Here is a 20,077-nt window from a genome sequence, read left to right on the forward strand (position 1 = left end):
GTCTGTTTCACTACACGTTTGCTCTTATTTGATCAGTCAGCTTCTGCTGTCAGGTGTGCTTAGGGAAACTTTATTTTCCCAAGCCAGCCTGTCATTTCTGTTTATGAAGAAATTTCATGATCTCATCTCACTTAATCCACCTAACTATTTTCCTTTCCTCTGACTTAGACCTCCCTCTGTGCCCTCAGGTAATATTTTTCAAAATTAAGGTTCACCATACTTAGGTGCCCCAGTTAGAGGGAGTGGGGAGAGGACAGACAGGTACTACTTCTCTTTCAAAACAGCATATTCTGTGAAAACTGTAACAAACAATGCCTCGCCAGCTAGAATGACCATCTCGTGGCATACTTGCAAAGCGGTGTGCTCCTGTTGTCCTCTGTACAGAAGAAATACCACTGTTATTCCCCATGTCAAATGTTATTTCTCTTCTTGGAGGTCTGACAGAGCTCTCCTTTTAGGAATGTAGTTGCATAGTAGGTCTGTATCCAAACGCTGTCCCCACTGAATGCTGTGTACAGATACAGTTTTCCAAGGGTGGCTTTCAGACTCTGCTTTTGCTTCTGGTTATCTCTTCCCTGCTCCACCATTGTGTCTTAGTCCTGAGCTGGACAGAGGGAGGACAGTCAGTCTCTAGGACGTTTGGGTTTTTGCCTCTGGTAGTATTATCAGTAAGTAAACTAGTTCATATAGTAAAGTTCAGGTCAGGGAATGCAAGCCAGGGACCAAGAGCCATCTGTTCCCCCATTGACCATATTTCTAGTGAAAAGCTGCGTCAGGATGTCTTTTTGTCTTTCCCGTACATTTTTTATTCGTATGTTCTGCTGAATTAGAATTTTCACTGAAAGCTGTAAATAACATTGCGAGCAAATGGTCTTACATGTAGGAAGTAGATAAATGTTAATTCTCTGCAGGTAAACATGGCAATTTCTTCAAAACATCATTAATCAACCAACAGAAAGTTTTTCTTGTATCTGTTAATCATGTGGTGAATACCAAAGATGCAGGTTTCAGGAAGCCTCTGTACAAAGGGGAAGGTTTATAACCTATCCAATCCCTACAGGTGCATTGCTGTCATGTCAGAAACCAAGAATGGTCTTGTGGGGTGCCCTAGAACTTGAAATCCTTCGTAATCCTGGTACTTTCGTTTAAACTTGTTTCCACTAATCGACTTTTCTCATTTTGTTTTATGATACTATGGTTTGGTCGTTTTGACATCAATTTTACACATACCTCAGAACTTTACTACAAGGGTCAAGAAGATTGACCGCTTTTGTAATGTGCTCACTCTGTTGGTATAGGCTTCTTTAAAAAAATGTTACTTATTTCTGACTGTTTCTTACATATAAGGTGTATCTCGGCTGTGCACACCAGAGCACATCGTAGTTACCTCTAGGTCATAGTACCATGACAGACATACCCACTGCCACCGACATGCTGCCCAACACTATTGCAGATGCACTCACCTCATCATCAGTCTCGGTATCCCTGGTCCATCTGGCCACCCAGATGGTGCCAGACCCTCCCCAGCAGCTCCAGTTCTGCACAGAAACAGCCTCAGGGGCAACCAACAAAACATAGGTTCAGCTTTGAGGTATTGGTGAGCACCACAGCAGCCTGCCCGACAGGACTCAGCCCACACCACCTCCATCCCTGCAGCCTGCCCTCGCTGTCCCACCAAGGGCCAGTTTGGAAGGGTCTGCCCTCACCCTCTTTTGCAGAAGCTGCTTTGTATTGTGTGGAATAATAAAGCCACAGAGGGGAGCAGCAGAGAGTGAGATGACTGGGTTTGCTACACAGCAGTGAGGAAACCTGGTTTTGAATCCTGCACTGCTTAATGTTTTGATGTTTTGTACAGTGTTTCTGTCTGGCATACCCTGGACAGAAACAGCCGGCGATGTAGTGAGCAGCAGTGAGCCCCATATTGCATGCATATGTTGTTTTACTCTGTTACCCCGAATTCATCTGTGCACAGTTCGCCTGGCAGCACGATACCTGCTGCATGTGCGCATCCTGAAAGGGCGTGGTGTGGCCAGGAAGTGCAAAATTTTCGCGAAGTGCCAGACTTCGCGTGCATGCATTGAGGAGGACGTGACCCTCGGGGATGTCTGGGACTCCTTGCACTTTAACAGACTTTTCTGAATCGTCATGGTGTAGCTGAACAAGTTGCAAGCCGAAATCCCAGACCAGTGAGGATCTCTAAGAAAAGCTGGACTTGCAATAGCCCTGCTTGAACAATGCTGCTGTTGGACAAGAAGGGTTCCCCTCCTTCCAACAGGTGCCTGACCACTCACGTAGGGAGTTTCTCTTTGTCTCTGGCCCTGGTATTTGCTTTAAGGACAGTGGAGCATCCCCATACAATGAATAGTCTTGGGGCTTACGTCCCTAGGCAGGGAATGTGGATCTAAGCACCTTTGGATGGAGAAAGTGAGTTCAGCTCTCCCGCCCCCTTCATGGGGGAAAAGGGAGAATGGATCAACAATCCCTCTGCTTTTCACTGTGACACTGCTTAATTTTTGAAAGGTCTTGCACAGTTAAGGGAAGGATATGGCTGTGAATGCCAAGCAATTCCGATCATTTGAAGCCTGGAGTAAGGCATTAAAAATCAAAAGGGAGGTAAGATCTGCTGCTGACCTTGTTCTGTTGGCTACTTTAGGAGCCTCATTTGCCCACTAGCTTTTGCCACATCCAATTGAGCAGTCAAGCTCGGAGCCACGACTGCGTGTGCACCAGGCAAGCAACCAGAGCTGCAACCCTGCAAAGCTGAGCATGGTAGACCTTACTCCCTCTTGTAGATTCAGCTTCCAGTCACTGCCTCCTGTAGACGTGTAACAAATCCATCATTTCTGGTGTTACTAAATGTTTAGAGGTCTGGTATGACATTTCTGAGAAGTGATGATGTCCATCTTTTCTAAAAATTAGAGGTGGGGATCTGAAACACCAAAAGGAAAATTGCAACAGTAGGAAATCCTGAGATCAATAAAGATAAAAGTATATGGGCTCTTTCCAGAATTTTTGAGGGTATGACTTGTAATCTTGAATGAATTATTTTATATCTTCTTCAGCATTTGCTTTCTCAGAATATGCATTTATCTATTTTCCTATACACAGGTTGTAAAATATTGCTAAATCTTGTATGAGGAGGAAACAGAAGATTAATACCTTCTTCTTGTAACAAAATGTTCTGTAAATTGTCTGATAAATCAAAAACCCTGAAGGCATTTATGTTGTTTTATAAGTAGAGTAGATTTGAAGGACATTGATTGCTGTCTATTTAATACCAAGGGTAAAACCAACCAATTGTTGACATAACTAGACTATTGATGCAGTTGATTCAATTTGTGATTTTATGCACTTGTAAATGCCAAGACAGTGTTTATTTATTACAGTATGTGTTATGGTGTTCCCTCACATTCTGGGTGAGATGACTGACCAGTAGCAGCTTAGCAGTCAGCATGACCAGGTAATAAAATTAATGGCAGACAGAAAGGACCGAAATAAAAGCTTGCAGGCTTCCTTCCTCCTTCCTTCCCAATACTTGGAAGGTTACTGAGGTATCTGTATGCATTTTTCATCAAACTTCTTTCAGCACAACCGCCCATTCATATTGCTCCATCATACATTCATTTTTTCCTTTGCAAAATCATCCCAATTTCAACTCACCCAATGGGTAACAAGCACCCTTTGCATATGTGTCTCACCCCCAGCTCTGCCTCTCATCCTCCCCAGCAGCTGTCCTTGTGAGTCCCCTGCTCGCCACAGAGCTCTCACTCATAAAACCCAGACAAATCCACAAGCTGTTCATCTTTACTCCTAGCAACATCTGCCAAGGTGGATAAAGATTTGGTCCTGCTCACCCTCCCTCCAAGCTGGCAACGGGGAGATGTAGTGATGGTTGCTGGTTATTGTCCTTGCCCATGTGTGAGAGCACTCAAATGTTCTTCCACGTTTTTCCTCCTCTCTCTCCCTGTGGGGAACTGTCTGTGCAGACACACCACAAGTTCACTAGTGCTCGCATGCAGTGGAGACAGAACGCATGCTGCAGGAGCACCTTCGTCCTCAGCACGGCTTTCTGCAGTATCTAACTTTGACAGAGGTTTCCCATCTAAATACTGAGCTAGGTCAATCTTTCTTGCTACAAAAAAATCTTGCAATATCACTGCATCTCCCAGTGTCCAAGCATGTAGCTCTAAGATTGAGGCTGAGGAAGAAGAAAACAGATTTTTTTTTTTTCTCAAACTGTAATAGTACAGGAATGTGGTCTAAAGTCTGCTTAGCTGAAAAATGTTCAGCTATCTACCTGTAAGATGTTAAAAGACATTAAACCAAATGTAAAAAGGAAGTGAAAAATAGTAATTGACTATCCTAGCACAGTACTGTGGTGTGATATTGCTGGGATTTTACCTATACATAGTTTATCATTCCTGACATTTCAGTTAAATGAAAATAACCCAAAGTCAAATCATGGAACTGGCACTAAGAGCATTAACAGATAAAGCAGGTGTTAAAGGTGCTGAAGATAAGCTGTGTAACATTAGCTCTGTATTCAGCTCACCTTAACACACTGATTCACTGTGAAAGGTAGGATGTGGAGACTGATCTATAAAATAAATTGAAAAAAAGTGTGCCCTTTACTTTGTCTGTACCCTGGTACACAAATCTTCCCCTCCCAGATATATTTTTCTGAGCAATTTTTATATCTCAAATACTATGAACATTGGAATGTATCCTCATTCTTGCTTCATTGAATAACTGAGATTTAGATATTGGAAAAAAGAAGTTGCAGAGATATTAGTCTTTCCCATTTCTTTATTTCTGGTCATCCTTGATATAATCTGAAAGAGTGTGCACATTGCAGTTAACGAGGTAAAAGCAATTCATGTAGACATCTGTGAGTTAAATTTTAATGAGAAAAATACTTCATCTGCAGGGAAGGTGAGAAAAACTGTGCCTTTGCACAAACAGAATCATTAGCAACACAGATGATCATTTCAGTGTAACTAATGCGACTGCAGGGAAGGTACGCCAGTTTTTATTAGCCATGAATTCTCCCTCATTTTCCTGTAAATGATTATTTCTGCAGCCAATTGCGACAAATTAGGGAAGTTATATATTTGGTACTTGAAAAACTGTGAATGCTCAAACTATCTGTCTGCTTGTTTAACAAGTCTGACACAGCCTGTCCCATGCCACCCAAGGACAGCATCAAAGCACATGCTGCTGCCTGGAAAGGGCATTCGTTGCCTGAGAGTGATCCTACAGAACCGGGAATTTCAAAAGCCTAAACTTTGATTCCTGCGCTAGCCTTTTCTCTCAGTGGGCTTTGAATCATGCTTTGCTTGTTTCCTTCTGTGGAAAATAGTAGCATTCCTCATTCTTCTGAGCTGATGTGTGTTGCTAAGAGGTTAAAGGTCTTCTCTCAAAAAATGCTGTCGATCACTTACCTTCATCGTTCAAGCTCTTCTCACCACAGGGCTGAACAATTCGTATTCTTCTGGGTCCTCCTTGTGTGCCATATCACATCACTGACTTTTAAGCAAAATTTCATATGAAACTTAAAAATCACTGTGATAATATCTGTAAGTATCCTTATAGTCCTACCTCACATTTACTCATCTTCTATTTCACACATATGTATTCCATTAAGTCAGTACACCACTAGCGTGTAGGAAGCAGTGCGGTCCTGACCCTGATCTCTGCTGACTGAAATAATGACAAGATGACTGTTGCTTGCAGTGGGCTGTAGAGGACACGACATCCAGTATTTCCACACCACTGTCCCTGCAGAAGGGATGACGTTGCACCTGGTGGCTTTTCAGATACCTCTTTAAAGCCAAGAATAATCTGTATCTTTTATATTCCTTTCTATGCTCTCCCAGGACTCCTTGGCAATGCATGTGACTCTCCTTAACGGAGCTGTCAGGTCCAGCTTATCAAACACAGTTGTGATGTGAAGACCCTTACAGCCCATACCCATTTCAGGACTATAAGCATTTTCTTGGGACAAATCTGTTGTCTGCTGTTTCTCTGATTATTTTGGTACAGGATCCAGAGGATCCAAGACCATCAGCCTAAGAGGAGACCTCCTAGTAGCGAAGCAGCTTTTTCCAGGCTTTCAGGGATGTAGCACATTCTTGTCTTGGCCACTTCATGGCTGAGCTGGTACCATCGCTCACCTGGCCTGCCTTGTGCCTAGGAGCTTTATGAGCAGAAGAAAAAGTTCACCGGTAGGCATTCAGCCAGCAATCAGAGGTGATGACCTTGTATTAACCTGATGGTGGCTACTTAAGCAGATTCCTCCTTGCTGGGAAACATCACAGGTGATAGCACTTTGGAGAATGTGGAGGGTCAATTGTAATCCCTGGGCTGCCCTGGCAGAGCCTATGAGCAGTCTGTGGGACCCCTGCTTCCTCGAGACACGTGGAAGCCTCCAGAAACATTTACCATGATGTTCTGAGAAGGCAAAGATAGTACTTCTTCACTTCGAAATTAAAAGTGTGACTTTAATCTGGTGTTAATGGATCTCAGTTTTTGGGGTAGGATCACCACAGGCCACGAAGCCAAGCCTTGTTTTCTGTAGAAATGTAAAGGTGAGACAGGTGACTCATGAGGTTGTTTTCTTCTTTTATTTGTCTAGGTATTTGTTTGTATTAGTGGTACTGCTAGCAATAAACAACTAAGCTCCCAATTAACATCACCGAAGTGGAGAGGAGTGTTGGCTCAGGTCCACTGAAAAAAGTTTTACACAGCGTAGCACGGGTGTTCCTGGAGGGCAATGCTAGAGTTTCCCATCTAATGCTTCTTGATTTCCCTATACAGTAATTCACAGAAAGACAATGGCAATACAGCATTTAACCTGAAGATGGGAATCTTTCACTGTTTCTGGATCATCGGGTGGCATGAGCTACAGGCTTGGTTGCTTCCTCTCCATTCATTCTTCATGGGTGGATAGGAGAGACAAAACCTGCCGTGGTCCCACAGTGTCAACCCAGAGCTAGAAAGCAGGTGCTCCGAGCATGTGGACACAGGGTACCTGAAGTAAGATTATAATCTGATGAGGAGGTGTAAGGAAATCCTGAAAGAAATTTCTGTCTCTTAAGTGAAGTGCACGCGGTGGGGTTGTTGTATTCATAACTGTGCTTGTTGATAGGTGCATGTACTACTATGAGTATAAATTGTGACCTGAGAGGGCTACAACTCTAATGGCTAAAAGTCAGCCCCAAGTAAGTATATGTTGAATGTCATTTGATTAACCCAGCATATAAAACTAAAAAGACTACAAGAAAATGAGTAGATTTATTCTGCATTCCCTAACATTACTAAAGCCAAAACCTGACCTGCATGTATTAATACCTGGCACTAAATGTACATTTAACTATATAGTATAATTAATACAATTACCTAACTGTACACATAATTGTATAGCCTAAACATTGCATTGATATTTCTCCTGTCTTTTAAATACATGGCATCAATAGAAAAGTTTAATTACTCGGTGAATGCAAAATACTGAGTGTCTGATGCTCTCACTTAATGGTTTAAACTGTCTAATCCTGTAGCAGATCAGTTCTCATTGTGTATTAGTAAATGAAGCGCCATTTGTGTCGGAGACCTATAATGGCTTGGGCTAATGCAATCACCTCTAAGAAGAGCTACACTTGAAGCCTGCTGAGACATTTTAAATGGCAGAACACAACCATAGCAGAGCAATGTCACACGAGTGAAAGACGTTGTGGAAACTGTGGTAAATGATGAAGCTGTTTCACTTCCTGGATTGCAGTAAATCTTTAACAATTTGAGTGCTTTAGGAACACCATGCATCGGGAGTATTAAGAAGTCTCCTGTGAAGACTGATTTTAATTACAAACCTTGGTAGTTCTTCCATTTGACAGAAGAGTTCCTATAGTTCGGGGGACACATTATTGATATGTTAGAGGCATGGGAGAATTATGTTGTCATCAGACTCAAGTGGAATATTTTCTCACTTAGTACACACTTTAAGAACTTAAAAACTTTAAACATGTGCAATTTAAAAATCATCCCTGTTTAAAGTTTAACTTTTTCTTTACGTATTCCTATCTCATATTTAATATAAGAGAAAGACAGGACATTTTGGTTCTGAAAGGAAACAAAGGGACTTCAGGAAGTTGCGACAGATTCTCCAGCTGGCCAGAGGAGGGAGTGACACGGCCTTTCTGGCTGGCGAGATCCATGTTTCAGCCTGAACTGAAGTGTAATAGCTCTTCTGTTAATCTGCTTTTGTGCCATTAAACCTGGATTAATGCAGTAGTAAGAACAATAGGTTATATTTTACTCTGTCTGCTTTAAATGAAGACAGCCCTTATGAATTCACTAGGGATGCAGAAGTATTAAAGGTGGTGGAAGTGGGGTACACCCAAGCTCATAGCTAAAAATTTGCAAGTGCGCTGGGGATTCCTGACTCTCCCTGCGCTGAAGCAAAGCTTAAGAAACAAATTTGCGTGCCATGGGAGCTTTATGTATTGTGGGCTGTAGATAGTTCACCAAGAACATTAGTGAGATTTAAAATCAGGCACAAGTACAAAGCAGAAAAAACACAGCCTTTTCTTCAGTTGTGTCTTAGCTTCAAGGCAACATAAAGATAATGAGCAAGCTCTGTGAGTATCTGTACAGCCAAGGGAGTAATACTGGTACAGCACTGAGAGAAAAGCTTTCAAAACTGCTAATGTACTTCTGTTTCTTAATGGGTAAAAAGGAAATCTGGTGGATCAAAATTACCATACAGTCAACTTCATGTTTATGTCAGAATTCACTATTGCCTGTTAGCACTGCTGCTATTTAAGCATAATTAATAATAGGAAGGACAAGATTGCATTACACAAAAATGGAGGAAATATTATGACAGTCAAAAGAAGGAGCTGGCTGGGGGGTAGGATTAAAGAAAAGGAAAACCAGAACCAGTGAAGAGCATCAACCTTCCAGAGTAATTAACTGTTATCTACCACTCTAGTATTTCTTTGGCTGTCATTCCAGATATCTTTAAATGTGCAGAAAAATGAGAATATTATATATATTTTTAACCTACATATATTAGTATCTCTGTCTATAGAACTCGGGACTATGCTAAAGCAGTTTTTCTGTTGCTAACCACTTTGGGTTCCAAGCAGTCGCTTTGGTTGCTACCTACAGTCAGTGTTGTCTGTTCAGGAGCAGAAAAAGTAGCACAGATATTTCTTTCATATCCAGTAGGTTTATGCTTGAAGTAGGTTGGCTACAGCTAGAGTAAGATCGCACTTTTTCTTCTGAAGACTTGTCTTAGTGGCAGCAATGCAGAAGTATCGCAGACCTGAAAGCCGTGCTGGGAAATGGCATATGCACAGGCTGTATGGGCTGTTCTGCAGCTTGAGAGCCGCCTCATTGACCTCCTTTATTCTTTTCATCCCAACACTCTTGCCATCCCCAGAGCTCCCTCTCCTCTGTGGCATGTCACCCATCGCCTGTCCCTAAACCGCCGAGCCTGTGGCTAGCAAGGGGGCAGTGCGCACAGCCGCCCCCGGCAGCCGGCTGCCTCCTTAGCCACTTGCTAACCGTGTGGCCCTGGCCAAATCTCTGATGACAGCCCCCACGCTAGCCGGAGCAACAGTATGATGATGTGCTGAAAGTTATGAAATAGCATGAAAATGAGACGTGACGCTGACGGATAGCTTGGTCCTATGAACTATGTTGAATTACGCAAAGCTGCGGGTTTTTTTAGCAAGGCAGCACTCCAAAGAAAACATTTTGGCTTGTTCTTTTTTATGGTGACAGAGTTTCATCTTAAATAGTAAAGGGCAGTAGTGTATTTGTAGACCTGATTTAGAATCATAGAATCATAGAATCATAGAAAGTTTTGGGTTGGAAGGGACCCCTAGAGGTCATCTGGTCCAACACCCCTGCAGCGAGCAGGGACACCACTAACTAGATCAGGTTGCTCAAAGCCCTGTCCAACCTGGTCTTGAATGTTTCCAGGGATGGGGCCTCCACTGCCTCTCTGGGCAACCCGTTCCGGTGTTTCACAACCTTCATTGTAAAGAATTTCTTCCTTATATCCAGCCTAAACCTACCCTCTTTTAGTTTAAAACCATTACCCCTCCTCCTGTCACTGCTGTCTCTACTAAAAAGATTGTCCTCATGACAATCTTTCCTCCCTTATAGTTGTGCTCAAGGGCTATTTGAACTAATAACTTAATATAATTGTCTCTCTCTGGTCTGACGTCAGGGAAGAGGGGGGTGGAAGAATAATGGTCACATCTGCAGGTGATAAAATATAGACCCATCTATTTCAGAAAAACTCAACCAGTTTCAGCATAGGAGGGCTATACTGTGATACACACTGAGAAGCTTGTCCTGCTACTTTAGTATTCAATCTCATAGCTCTTTAGACTTAATTTCAAAGTGTTTATTTGCATCATTGCTGAAATACCGCTTCCTTTGTAAGCTAATAACTAAAGTTTATGCCATGTGGTTTCTCAGTAGTCCTTGGCCATGCTGTTTTCTGCATTTATGAAGCATTGTTAGAGCAAATGGAGAAGTGGCAGCTGTTTGCACCAATACGAGGTTGATGAAATGCAGAGCATATTTGCATATCCAGGTATTTCACTATTTCCACAGCACACAGTGGGCCAAATTCAGTCAAGTGCAGCATCTACTAAGTGGCTGAGATATCCAAGGAAGTTTGTTTTCTGGTGTAGGCGTGGTTGCATTTATACACCCAGCATGAGCTGACTGTAAGTGGACCACAAGTGGATGTAGATTGTCATAGTAGCAAGACTTGCATGCATTTAAAATGTGGTGAGTCTGTAAAAGTTAGCATTAAGAAGTATATAGAGTCAATATATAGGGGTGTTGGTGGCAAGAAAAACCACCAATGAAAGAAATGATGAAGCAGCCCTTTCCTAACCCTTCACCCAATTTAATTTATACAATCGGCCATGGTCTCAGCTTTAAGCCTGGATAAAAGGCCCAGATTCAGTTCTGGGAGAAACTGAATTCCATGGGAGTTGTGGCCATTCACACAAAGACAGAGTTTGTTCCCGCAGAATAATGATGTGCCTTTCCGCTTTACCACTTGAATACCAAGTTACGGTCCAGAGACCCTTGCTTGATATTCCCGCTTCACTCGGTGTAAAACCGGCACCTCCAAGAGCACCTCTGCTCTGGCCAGTTTGGGGTATCATTGCAAGCTTTCAAAAAAAGGACTGCCTTCAGCGTTCTGCCTGGATCATTTCTCCGTCATATGGTGCTCCCTAGCAGATGACTACATCCATCTCCACTGCAGTCAGCAGCAGCTTCCTCCCTAGACCCATGAGTGAAGCTCAGAGTTGTAACTGTCCTGTGCTGTGTCGCTGGGACACTGACGTTGGTGGGAGCCTACAGAGCCGTACGGCTCTGCCCGCGTCAGCCAGAGGTGATGAGGGTCAGGGCTTAATAAATAGCAGGCAGTTAGTAGCACTAATATTGAGACTCAATCTATTTGGACGATTTAGCTATGGTTGTTTTTATTTAATTTTTTAAAAAGCTTTTCTCGGTTAGCCAAGCCCATTACCTCCTACGTTGTTTCCTCTTTGGCCTGAAATTCGTGGGTTCAGTTTGCATGTTTGCTTTGCCTCAGTGGGGCAGCTGCATCCAGTGTCTTATTGTCTATTCAGGGCTTTTGTTCTTTTCAGTTCAATCTTTTTCTCCTTCATTTGGCAGGTCATTTTAGGAAAGCATAGATGTAAGGGTGTATTTTCTTGTTTATTTCATGTACATGACAGAACACTCACTTAAATAATTTTTAAACATTTGCTTGCTCACTGATCCTATAGAAGATAACTGCACCTGACATTTTATATTTCCCTGTTAGTTGCGTTTCTGAAAAAAATTTGAAGAGCATTAACATGAAAACAACAGAAGAAATCCCTCTGGTTCTTTTCCCCTTCAGCAATCTGCAGTAAGAGAACATCCTGCACACTGCTTTGTTTTTCAGGTTGATGGCTTCCTGACGCTTCTCTTTGGCCTGGCTAGCATTAACACCCTCACAGTAATCAGTGTGACTCGCTACATCAAAGGCTGCCATCCTGAGAGAGGTAAGGAATAAAGGCAGGTCCAGTTCTGCCTTCATTGAACCTGGTGCAAATCTCTATTTCTTTCAGTCACAGGATATATCAAGTATAAATTAGATGCGTTGGAAACCAGAACACAATACAATCATTTACATTACAAACTTGTTTGCATAGAATCCTCCAGGGTTAACCCCAATAAGAGCCAAATTATCATGCTTTGGTCACCATGGGTTAAATTCACCCTTGTGCCAAAGATACCACAGGTCCTGCTGCCCCTCTGTATTCTTCAAAATGCAACTTAAATGACTCCTAAGTGATGCATACACTGTTGTCTGGATCTCACTGTAAGAAGCAAATTTCATCTTCAATGAGATGATGTTTGGGAAGTTTCCAGTTGTTGAGAAGCCCCATGGTTCTGAAGGCTGCCCTACATCCAAATATTTTCACTCCTCAGGGTGTGTTTCCAGGGTTTGAGCACAGCAGGCATCATGGACTGCTTCAGATGGTGCTGGGAACATTGATTTGCACATCTTACCTCCAGCGTTTGTAGCACTGTGCAGCCTGCCATCCCCACATGCCTCTCCGACCTCCGCCCTGTGAACAGCTTCATACCATGGGAGATGAAAATTAGTCCCACCATCCCCAGAACTGACTGTGACCTGACTCTGCCCAGACGGTCCCTGTCTCCTGCCTGTCTCTCAGGTCTGCAAAGCATGATTACAGCCTCATACCTGCACTTCTTCCTTCTCTATCGCCCTGTTGAGCTGTAACCTGAATATCTCAAACAACCACCGTTCATTACTTTCTCCAATGCTAGAAATCTTTTACCAAATACTCTCTTTCTGGTGGGCTTTTTTTTCTAATTTCATTTATTTATTAACCTTTGATGTAAATGCCTCTGTAAACGCATACGAGTGTCCCACTGTACAAATCTAGTCTGAGGGCTTTTACATGTTTCCTGCCCTGTGAAACCCCCATCTGCAAGCCTATATAAACATGCTATCATCTGCCCCTTTCCCTTTATACCTCTTTACATCACCACACTCGCCTCACACACTCCATTTCACACGATCAGTAGAAACTTTTCCTTACCGTTCATCCTGGAATCAATTTTCATGCCTTTGTTAGGACTGGCTTACACCATTTTTCAGGCAGGAACCTATTCATGTCCACAGGTAAAGCATGCATAAATACACTGAATGCATTATAGGAGTATTCCTCTCTAATAGCATTAGTAATATTAGCTGTGAAAAGAATTTCTGCAGGGAGGTCTTTGTTCCACAGGAAGTTCTTCAGCAGCTTGTTGTAATGATACATTTGTTGAAGCTCATTTTCAACACAACATGTTGCAACTGCTAGAATTTCACTGGGATGAATTCTACAGCTTATGTTCATTGCATATTATGAAGTCGTATTTAAAACCCGTGTTTCTCTTTTGCAAAGCTGTATCACATGTCCATCTGAGGGTGTGCATAATTTATGTTTGCCTCTTCAGGAAATCTGAGCAAGTACCCAGTATAACTTTACAGAAATATGAAGGAACAGACATTGGTGGATGCATAAATATTTCCCACATAAACGAAGAAATAACCACAACGTATGGCAACAGCAGAACAGATTAAGTAATTTGTATTGAATGGCTAATGTAAATATAATATATATTATAGCTAATATATTTTCTCCTTTTTAAAAGGAAAAACCTTGAAGCGAATAAGAAAATCATCTGAATTTAGACTTATCTTGTTTATTTCTGTGTAAAACTTATACAACTAACTGTTTCCTGCTTTTTACAAAATTGCAAAACAGAAGTCTAATGTAGAATTTACTAATTCTGCAGTGCTCAACAAACATATTGTCTCCTGCTTAAAACCCATTTGTTTCCACTGTTCACAAATGGTCTTGAACACAAGCTGGACAGATGCTTCTGAATTTAAGCTTTTCTTGTTTATATGCATTATTTTCTCTTAATTTTTTTTTTAAATAGCTGTATTTTCCTTATCAATTGTTGGTATAAGAGTGCATTCAGATTTCAGAGATATGTTTGCCTTCCTAGATACTCTTTTCTGACTAAACAATGCCATTGCAGGTCACTGCATCAGCAACAGCAGTATGACGGTGGCTCTGGTTCTCATTTGGGTAGCAGCTTTCTTCTGGTCAGCAGCACCATTACTTGGCTGGGGCAGTTATACAGGTAACAGGTATCTTTCAGTCATACTTATCTGGCACCTCTCCGCCTGAATGAACAAAGATTCTTACCTTTCTTTCTTGCTGTTTGTGATAAGCCAGACCGATTATCAGTGGAACTGAGAAAATCATTCATCATGCATGACATACGCAGTGTTGTGTGCTTTGGTGTCAGCTATAAAGAGATTTTTTTGGAGATATCACAGGAAAGACTTGGACCAAGTGCATATTACCTATGAAAAAAGAGGGGCTAGAAATATTTCGCATGGTTAAGCAATGAGATAAAGGAAATAATCAGAAGACATCCTTCAAAAACTGTCAAGATTAGGAAGCTAGAAAAGAACACAAGTTCCAGCAAGTTAAACTTGAAACTATAATAAGACAAACCAAAAAGATCTGATGAAACAGTTTGCTGAAAATATGAAAACTAACATAGCAGCAGAAGAAAAAGATGACAGAAAGTCTGTCAGTCCAAGAAGTTCTTAGGGTGCAATATAAAGCCATAGCAAAAAAAAAAAAGGAGGGGGGGGGAAGGAAAAATTTTGAATAGTGAACATGGCAGTATTTCAATGTCTAAGGGATATTTCCACACCACAAAATTTCTTCAGAAGAAAAAGTTGGAGAAATTGTCTCAAATGAAGTCTCTAAAAAGTGAAAAACCCAAATCTCTAGGAGCAAGTGTTAATCATTCAGGAGTCCTAACAACTGAAATCCTGTAACTGAAATTGTCCAGCAGTTATCTGCCTGGATCCTGTAGGCATCTGCATCCTTTGAGAATTCTGTGAAGACATATTAAAGCAGCTATGTGAATACATCCTCATTAAACACACAAGCTTTGAGGTGTCTCTGGACCCTTGAAATACGCATGTGAGAAAAGCATCCACTTCTATGACTGGTTAAGTCTTCTGTCCTTCCAAAACCAAAATGCTACCAGGATATTAGGCTCAATAGAACTTCTATATGAGACAAAACCAGACTGTTTATTAGATTGTTCTCATTTTATGTCATGTTCTGGCACTCTGGATATGTCATAAACTTGGGGGGGTTTGGACTGCTCATTTTCTGTGTATCTTCTGGCGATCTGCGTTTTCTTTTTACATTAATCTCATCAGTTCTTCGTTCACAGAAGGATCTCATTTTTGGCCTTAACCTTGAGCCAGGGACTTCTCAGGCATCACTGCCCTGTCAGGGCATCCAAGTGCCCCCATGGATCCTGTTCGTATTTTGGATTCCCCTCCCTGACAGTGGTCTTCAAGACCACTTCTAGGACCACTTTTCCCTATGGAGAATCACAGCGGTTTCAGGTTCCTGGGCTGTCTGACTTTAAACACGTTCCCATCGAGGGCACCCCGGGAGATGTGGGAGCCCAGCAATGGCAAGGCTGGCCACAGGCAGCGGAGCGGGCTGTGGGTGCCGGCAGACTGCAGCGCATTACATCTGCCTGCCTTGGACCTGTGTCTTCTACACAAGCACTGCAGGGGTCCCCAGGACCCCACGGATTTTTGGAAATGCAGCTTGGCAGTGTCCCTGCGGGGGGCGGGGGGAACACAGCTCTGAATTGTGACTCGCAGAAAATCTGCAGGATTTTCTTTTCATGTCATCTGGAGGCTGCTTTCTTTTTTCAGTAAAAAGTTTTCACAAACCAGAAACCTGGAATTCAGCCAGTTTTTGCGGTTATCTTTCTGAATCTGGAGGTCTACTGATGAAAAAGGCAAAGGAGAAAAAAATCTGTTTCTATTACTGAACACACCCAGCCAGCAACACCTAGAGCTTTTGGTGATAAAAATACTGAGCTCTTTTTGAGAAGAATCATAAGAGAGATTTTAATCTTTTGCTCCTTTAATTCATCCTCTCTAAACCTCCTATCTTCTGTGAGGAATTAAGGGATATTTATTTTCTTCAGAATTATCACTGGATGTCAGCACTAAATCATGCAGGGTTCACCTGTATTGTATCTCCAGGACTTGTTAGTACTTGACTTACATAATTTTGGTTCATGCTTCATTTGTTTGCAATTCAATTTGCTGCCATAGCTGTCAGAAAAAAACAGCTTTTTCCACTTAGAAAGAAAAAGCAACAATTCACAATCTATAGAAAACCTCTAATGCTATCGAACTCAAGTTTTCCATCAGGACACATTTGCAAACACATCAGAAGAAGTCAACTGTTATTCATAAAAGTATTTGAGCAGAGACTGCACCTTATTCCCACTGTCTTTTCCTCAAGTACCTGATCAGCTGGTGGCCTTTTGTGAATCCCACTAGCTGCAGATCCTGCGATCTGCCGGACTTCATTTTAAGAGCGTGCAGCTTCTCTATAGTTGCAGAATTGTATGCTTCCTGTTTAGCAAAATGTCTCATATCTTTCTAAGCATTTATTTATACCTTTCATCTCTCCATAATCTTTATCATTAGCTGTATCAATTTGCTTTCATGACTCTCACTACAGTGAAAATTTCATTGCCTTTTTGTTTCTATTAAAAAATCCTCAATATTTTATTTCCTGCTTTGCTATGTGAGTAGTGACTTTCTACATTTGGCATGTTGCCTCTTTACAATTGCTTGTTATGCTGCTACAATGCTCATCTTAGGAAGTTACTATGGAGAAGATTATGCCGAAAAAGGGTAGATAACACTCAAGAATATCAGACCTACTCAATGATTACCATTTTTTTCTCTAAGAAAATATCACAATTTCCTGTCTTCAAACAACAGTTTGTGCATTATGGGTATACACTGGAAATCTAAACTGGACAGAATGATAATACTCTTGAAGCTAGTTACAGCCTAGCTGGTGTTGAAAATTTCCTTATGTAGGAAATTATGTCACATTCATTAAATCAGAAAGATCAATCCATTCTTTAGTGCTTAGCAGAAGAAAAATACAACATTTGAACTGATAAATTAATTGCTCAAAAGCAGATAGAAGTTCTAAAAATGCTAACCAACTTATTTTTGCTTTCCAGATCGCATGTATGGCACGTGTGAGATAGACTGGGCAAAAGCCAACTTCTCTACAATCTACAAGTCCTACATTGTCTCCATTTTTATCTGCTGTTTTTTCCTACCTGTCACAGTCATGGTCTTCTCATATGTGTCAATTATCAACACTGTCAAGCTAAGCCATGCATTAACAGGACTGGGTGATCCCACAGACAGACAGAGGAGAATGGAGAGGGACGTCACCAGGGTGAGTCTGGGTTTCATGTTGGGTGGGATTTATCTCAGTGAAGTCTGTCTTTCCAAAAATTGGTCTCAACTAGAACAGAAGAGAACAAAACCCATCAGTCACATTTCATTTCGCTATCATGATTAGTGACAGTCTGAACTCAGTGAAGAGTATGCGGTTTGTTTGAAAACTCCTATCCCCTCAGTAGGCTAACATTGGTGCCACATCACATGTGAAAAATCGTCTAAATATAATTGCAGTGGATTATACAGCACAAAACCAAAAATTTGGTTGGGCATACATTCTTTCCTTTCAGAAGTTACCTTATTTCTGAGCATACACAGAAGTTACAGTGGAGCTTGCAATTTACTTACCACTGACTTAAGTCTACCCAAAAACTTCTGAATTCACACAAACATGCAGGGGGCTGCAGCTATTTTCCTTGTATTAGATGACGCATTGCTCAAGCACACCACCATGCCAAATTTCAATATATAGTTTCTAGGTCTGCCTGGCTCCATCAAAGCAAACCTTTTGCTTGCCTATATTCTCCTGTGAGCCATAGCCTCAGGTCAACCTGAGTGTTTCCCTTCCAGCGAAGTGTCTAAGCTACTATTCCCAGTGTATTGCTTCTTTCATGCAGTCTTCCAGAATAGATTTAAGACTATTCTTTTTCTGTCTTTTAGGTTTCTATTGTCATTTGCACAGCCTTCATTATTGCGTGGTCACCATATGCTGTTATCTCTATATGGTCTGCCTATGGTCACCCTGTGCCCAACCTTACCAGCATCCTTGCCAGTTTGTTTGCTAAGTCTGCCAGCTTCTACAATCCCATTATCTACTTTGGAATGAGCTCCAAATTTCGAAGAGACATTTTCATCTTGTTCCATTGTGCCAAGGAAGTCAAGGACCCTGTGAAGCTCAAACGTTTCAAAAACCTCAAGCAAAAACAGCAAGAGCCCTCTCAGAAAGAAGAGAAGTATGTAGGAGAAATGCACCCCGCACCAAGCCCTGATTCTGGAGTGGGAAGTCCAACCAACACCCCACCTCCAGCAAACAGGGAAGCGTATTTTGGTCTTCTCAATACACCATCTAACCCTGATGTTGAATGTGATAGACTGTAAATTTTGTGGCCACTTAACACATACACCTGCTTTGAGTTCAGGAAGACCCTCTTCAGATCAGCACTTGACTGATTTCCTAATTCCCAGTCCATCTGTTTCTTGCTGTAGCACTGATGCCTATACAACTCAAGCAAATCAGACAGCAAAGTGATATTTTCCTTCTGTGTAGGTACAAAATGCCATGAAGCACATTACGATGTGGGCAGCACACCCAGTGCCAGAAACATTTGCTTTTCACATGCGTGCAGGAAAAGTAAGACTGACTTGTGAATCGTTGAATCATAGAATCACAGAATGCTTTGGGTTGGAAGGGACCTTTAGAGGCCATCTAGACCAACCCCTCTGCAACAAGCAGGGACATCTTCAACTAGACCATGTTGCTCAGAGCCCCGTCCAACCTGGCCTTGAATGTTTCCAGGGATGGGGCCTCCACTACCTCTCTGGGCAACCTGTTCCAGTGTTTCACCACCCTTATGGTAAAAAATTTCTTCCTTATATCCAGTCTATATCTACCCTCCCTTAGTTTAAAGCCATTACTCCTTGTCCTGTCGCAACAAGCCTTGCTGAAAATATTTTCCCCTTCTTTCCTAAAGGCCCCATTCAGGTACTGGAAGGCTGCTGTAAGTCTTCCCGAAGCCTTCTCTTCTGCAGGCTAAATAGCCCCAACTGTCTCAGCCTGTCCTCATAGGAGAGGTGTTCCAGCCCTCGAATCATTTTTGTGGCCTCTTCTGGACCCATTCCAACAGATCCATGTCCTTCTTGTGCTGAAGGCTCCAGAGCTGGATGCAGGACTCCAGGTGGGGTCTCACCAGAGTGGAATCACCTCCCTCACCCTGCTGGCCACGCTGCTGTTGATGCAGCAGACGATATGGTTGGCCTTCTGGGCTGCCAGTGTACATTGCTGACTCATGTTCAGCTTGGGAAGAGCAGGCATTAGCTAGCAAAAATAACTAATGTGTTCCTATCTAAATTTTATTAACTGGGAGGTTACATTTCCAAATCTGTGTTTTTCCTCTTCAACAGTCTGAGCCACAGAGGATCATTTCAGCTCTGTGGTGCCGAACAGCCCAGGCTTAGGAGAAGACTAGCACTGCTGAGATTGCTGTGGAGCTTTCGCAGCTCCAAGGGCTGCAAGCTGGTGAGCAAAGCCGTGTACTCCTTGTGGGATCCCAAGGCATGCCCACCATGGGGCTCTCAGCCCTCTGCGTGCACGGGCATGTGTCCGGTTGCCTGTGCCTGACCCTCTGCATGGGTCTATGCACATGCAAGGAGTTGTAGATCTTGGTGTTTCCTAGTCACTGGAATCTGAACAGTGAGTTCATCATTTTCCTCACTGATCTGCAGAATTATTTCCATCTTCCCTGACCTTCCCGGTGAGCAGGACCTGGCTGTAACGTTCAGATTCAGGAAAGCTGGGCTTTAATTTTACTGATCTGTCTTCAAACTTGTTTTTCTACCTGACTGTTAAGGTGGAGCAAGAGATGTTGTTCAGGCAATGAAACCAAAAAATGACACTGAGGTTTTAAGAGTACTGATGAAGTG

At 42.2% G+C, this 20,077-nt stretch overlaps 1 protein-coding gene across 1 annotated transcript in view; it reads left to right on the top strand.

The window, feature by feature from the left end:
- Nucleotides 1-18,535, top strand: part of LOC104329309 (visual pigment-like receptor peropsin) — a 30,384-nt gene extending 11,849 nt beyond the window's left edge. The window contains exons 3-6 of the mRNA XM_009934414.1: nucleotides 11,984-12,083; nucleotides 14,146-14,250; nucleotides 17,209-17,432; nucleotides 18,098-18,535. Coding sequence (XP_009932716.1) covers nucleotides 11,984-12,083; nucleotides 14,146-14,250; nucleotides 17,209-17,432; nucleotides 18,098-18,535 — 867 coding nt within the window. The remainder of the gene's footprint in view (nucleotides 1-11,983; nucleotides 12,084-14,145; nucleotides 14,251-17,208; nucleotides 17,433-18,097) is intronic.
- Nucleotides 18,536-20,077: the final 1,542 nt, after the last annotated feature.

Source organism: Opisthocomus hoazin, chromosome 2 (genome assembly GCF_030867145.1).
Source record: "Opisthocomus hoazin isolate bOpiHoa1 chromosome 2, bOpiHoa1.hap1, whole genome shotgun sequence".
Taxonomy (NCBI): Eukaryota; Metazoa; Chordata; class Aves; order Opisthocomiformes; family Opisthocomidae; genus Opisthocomus; species Opisthocomus hoazin.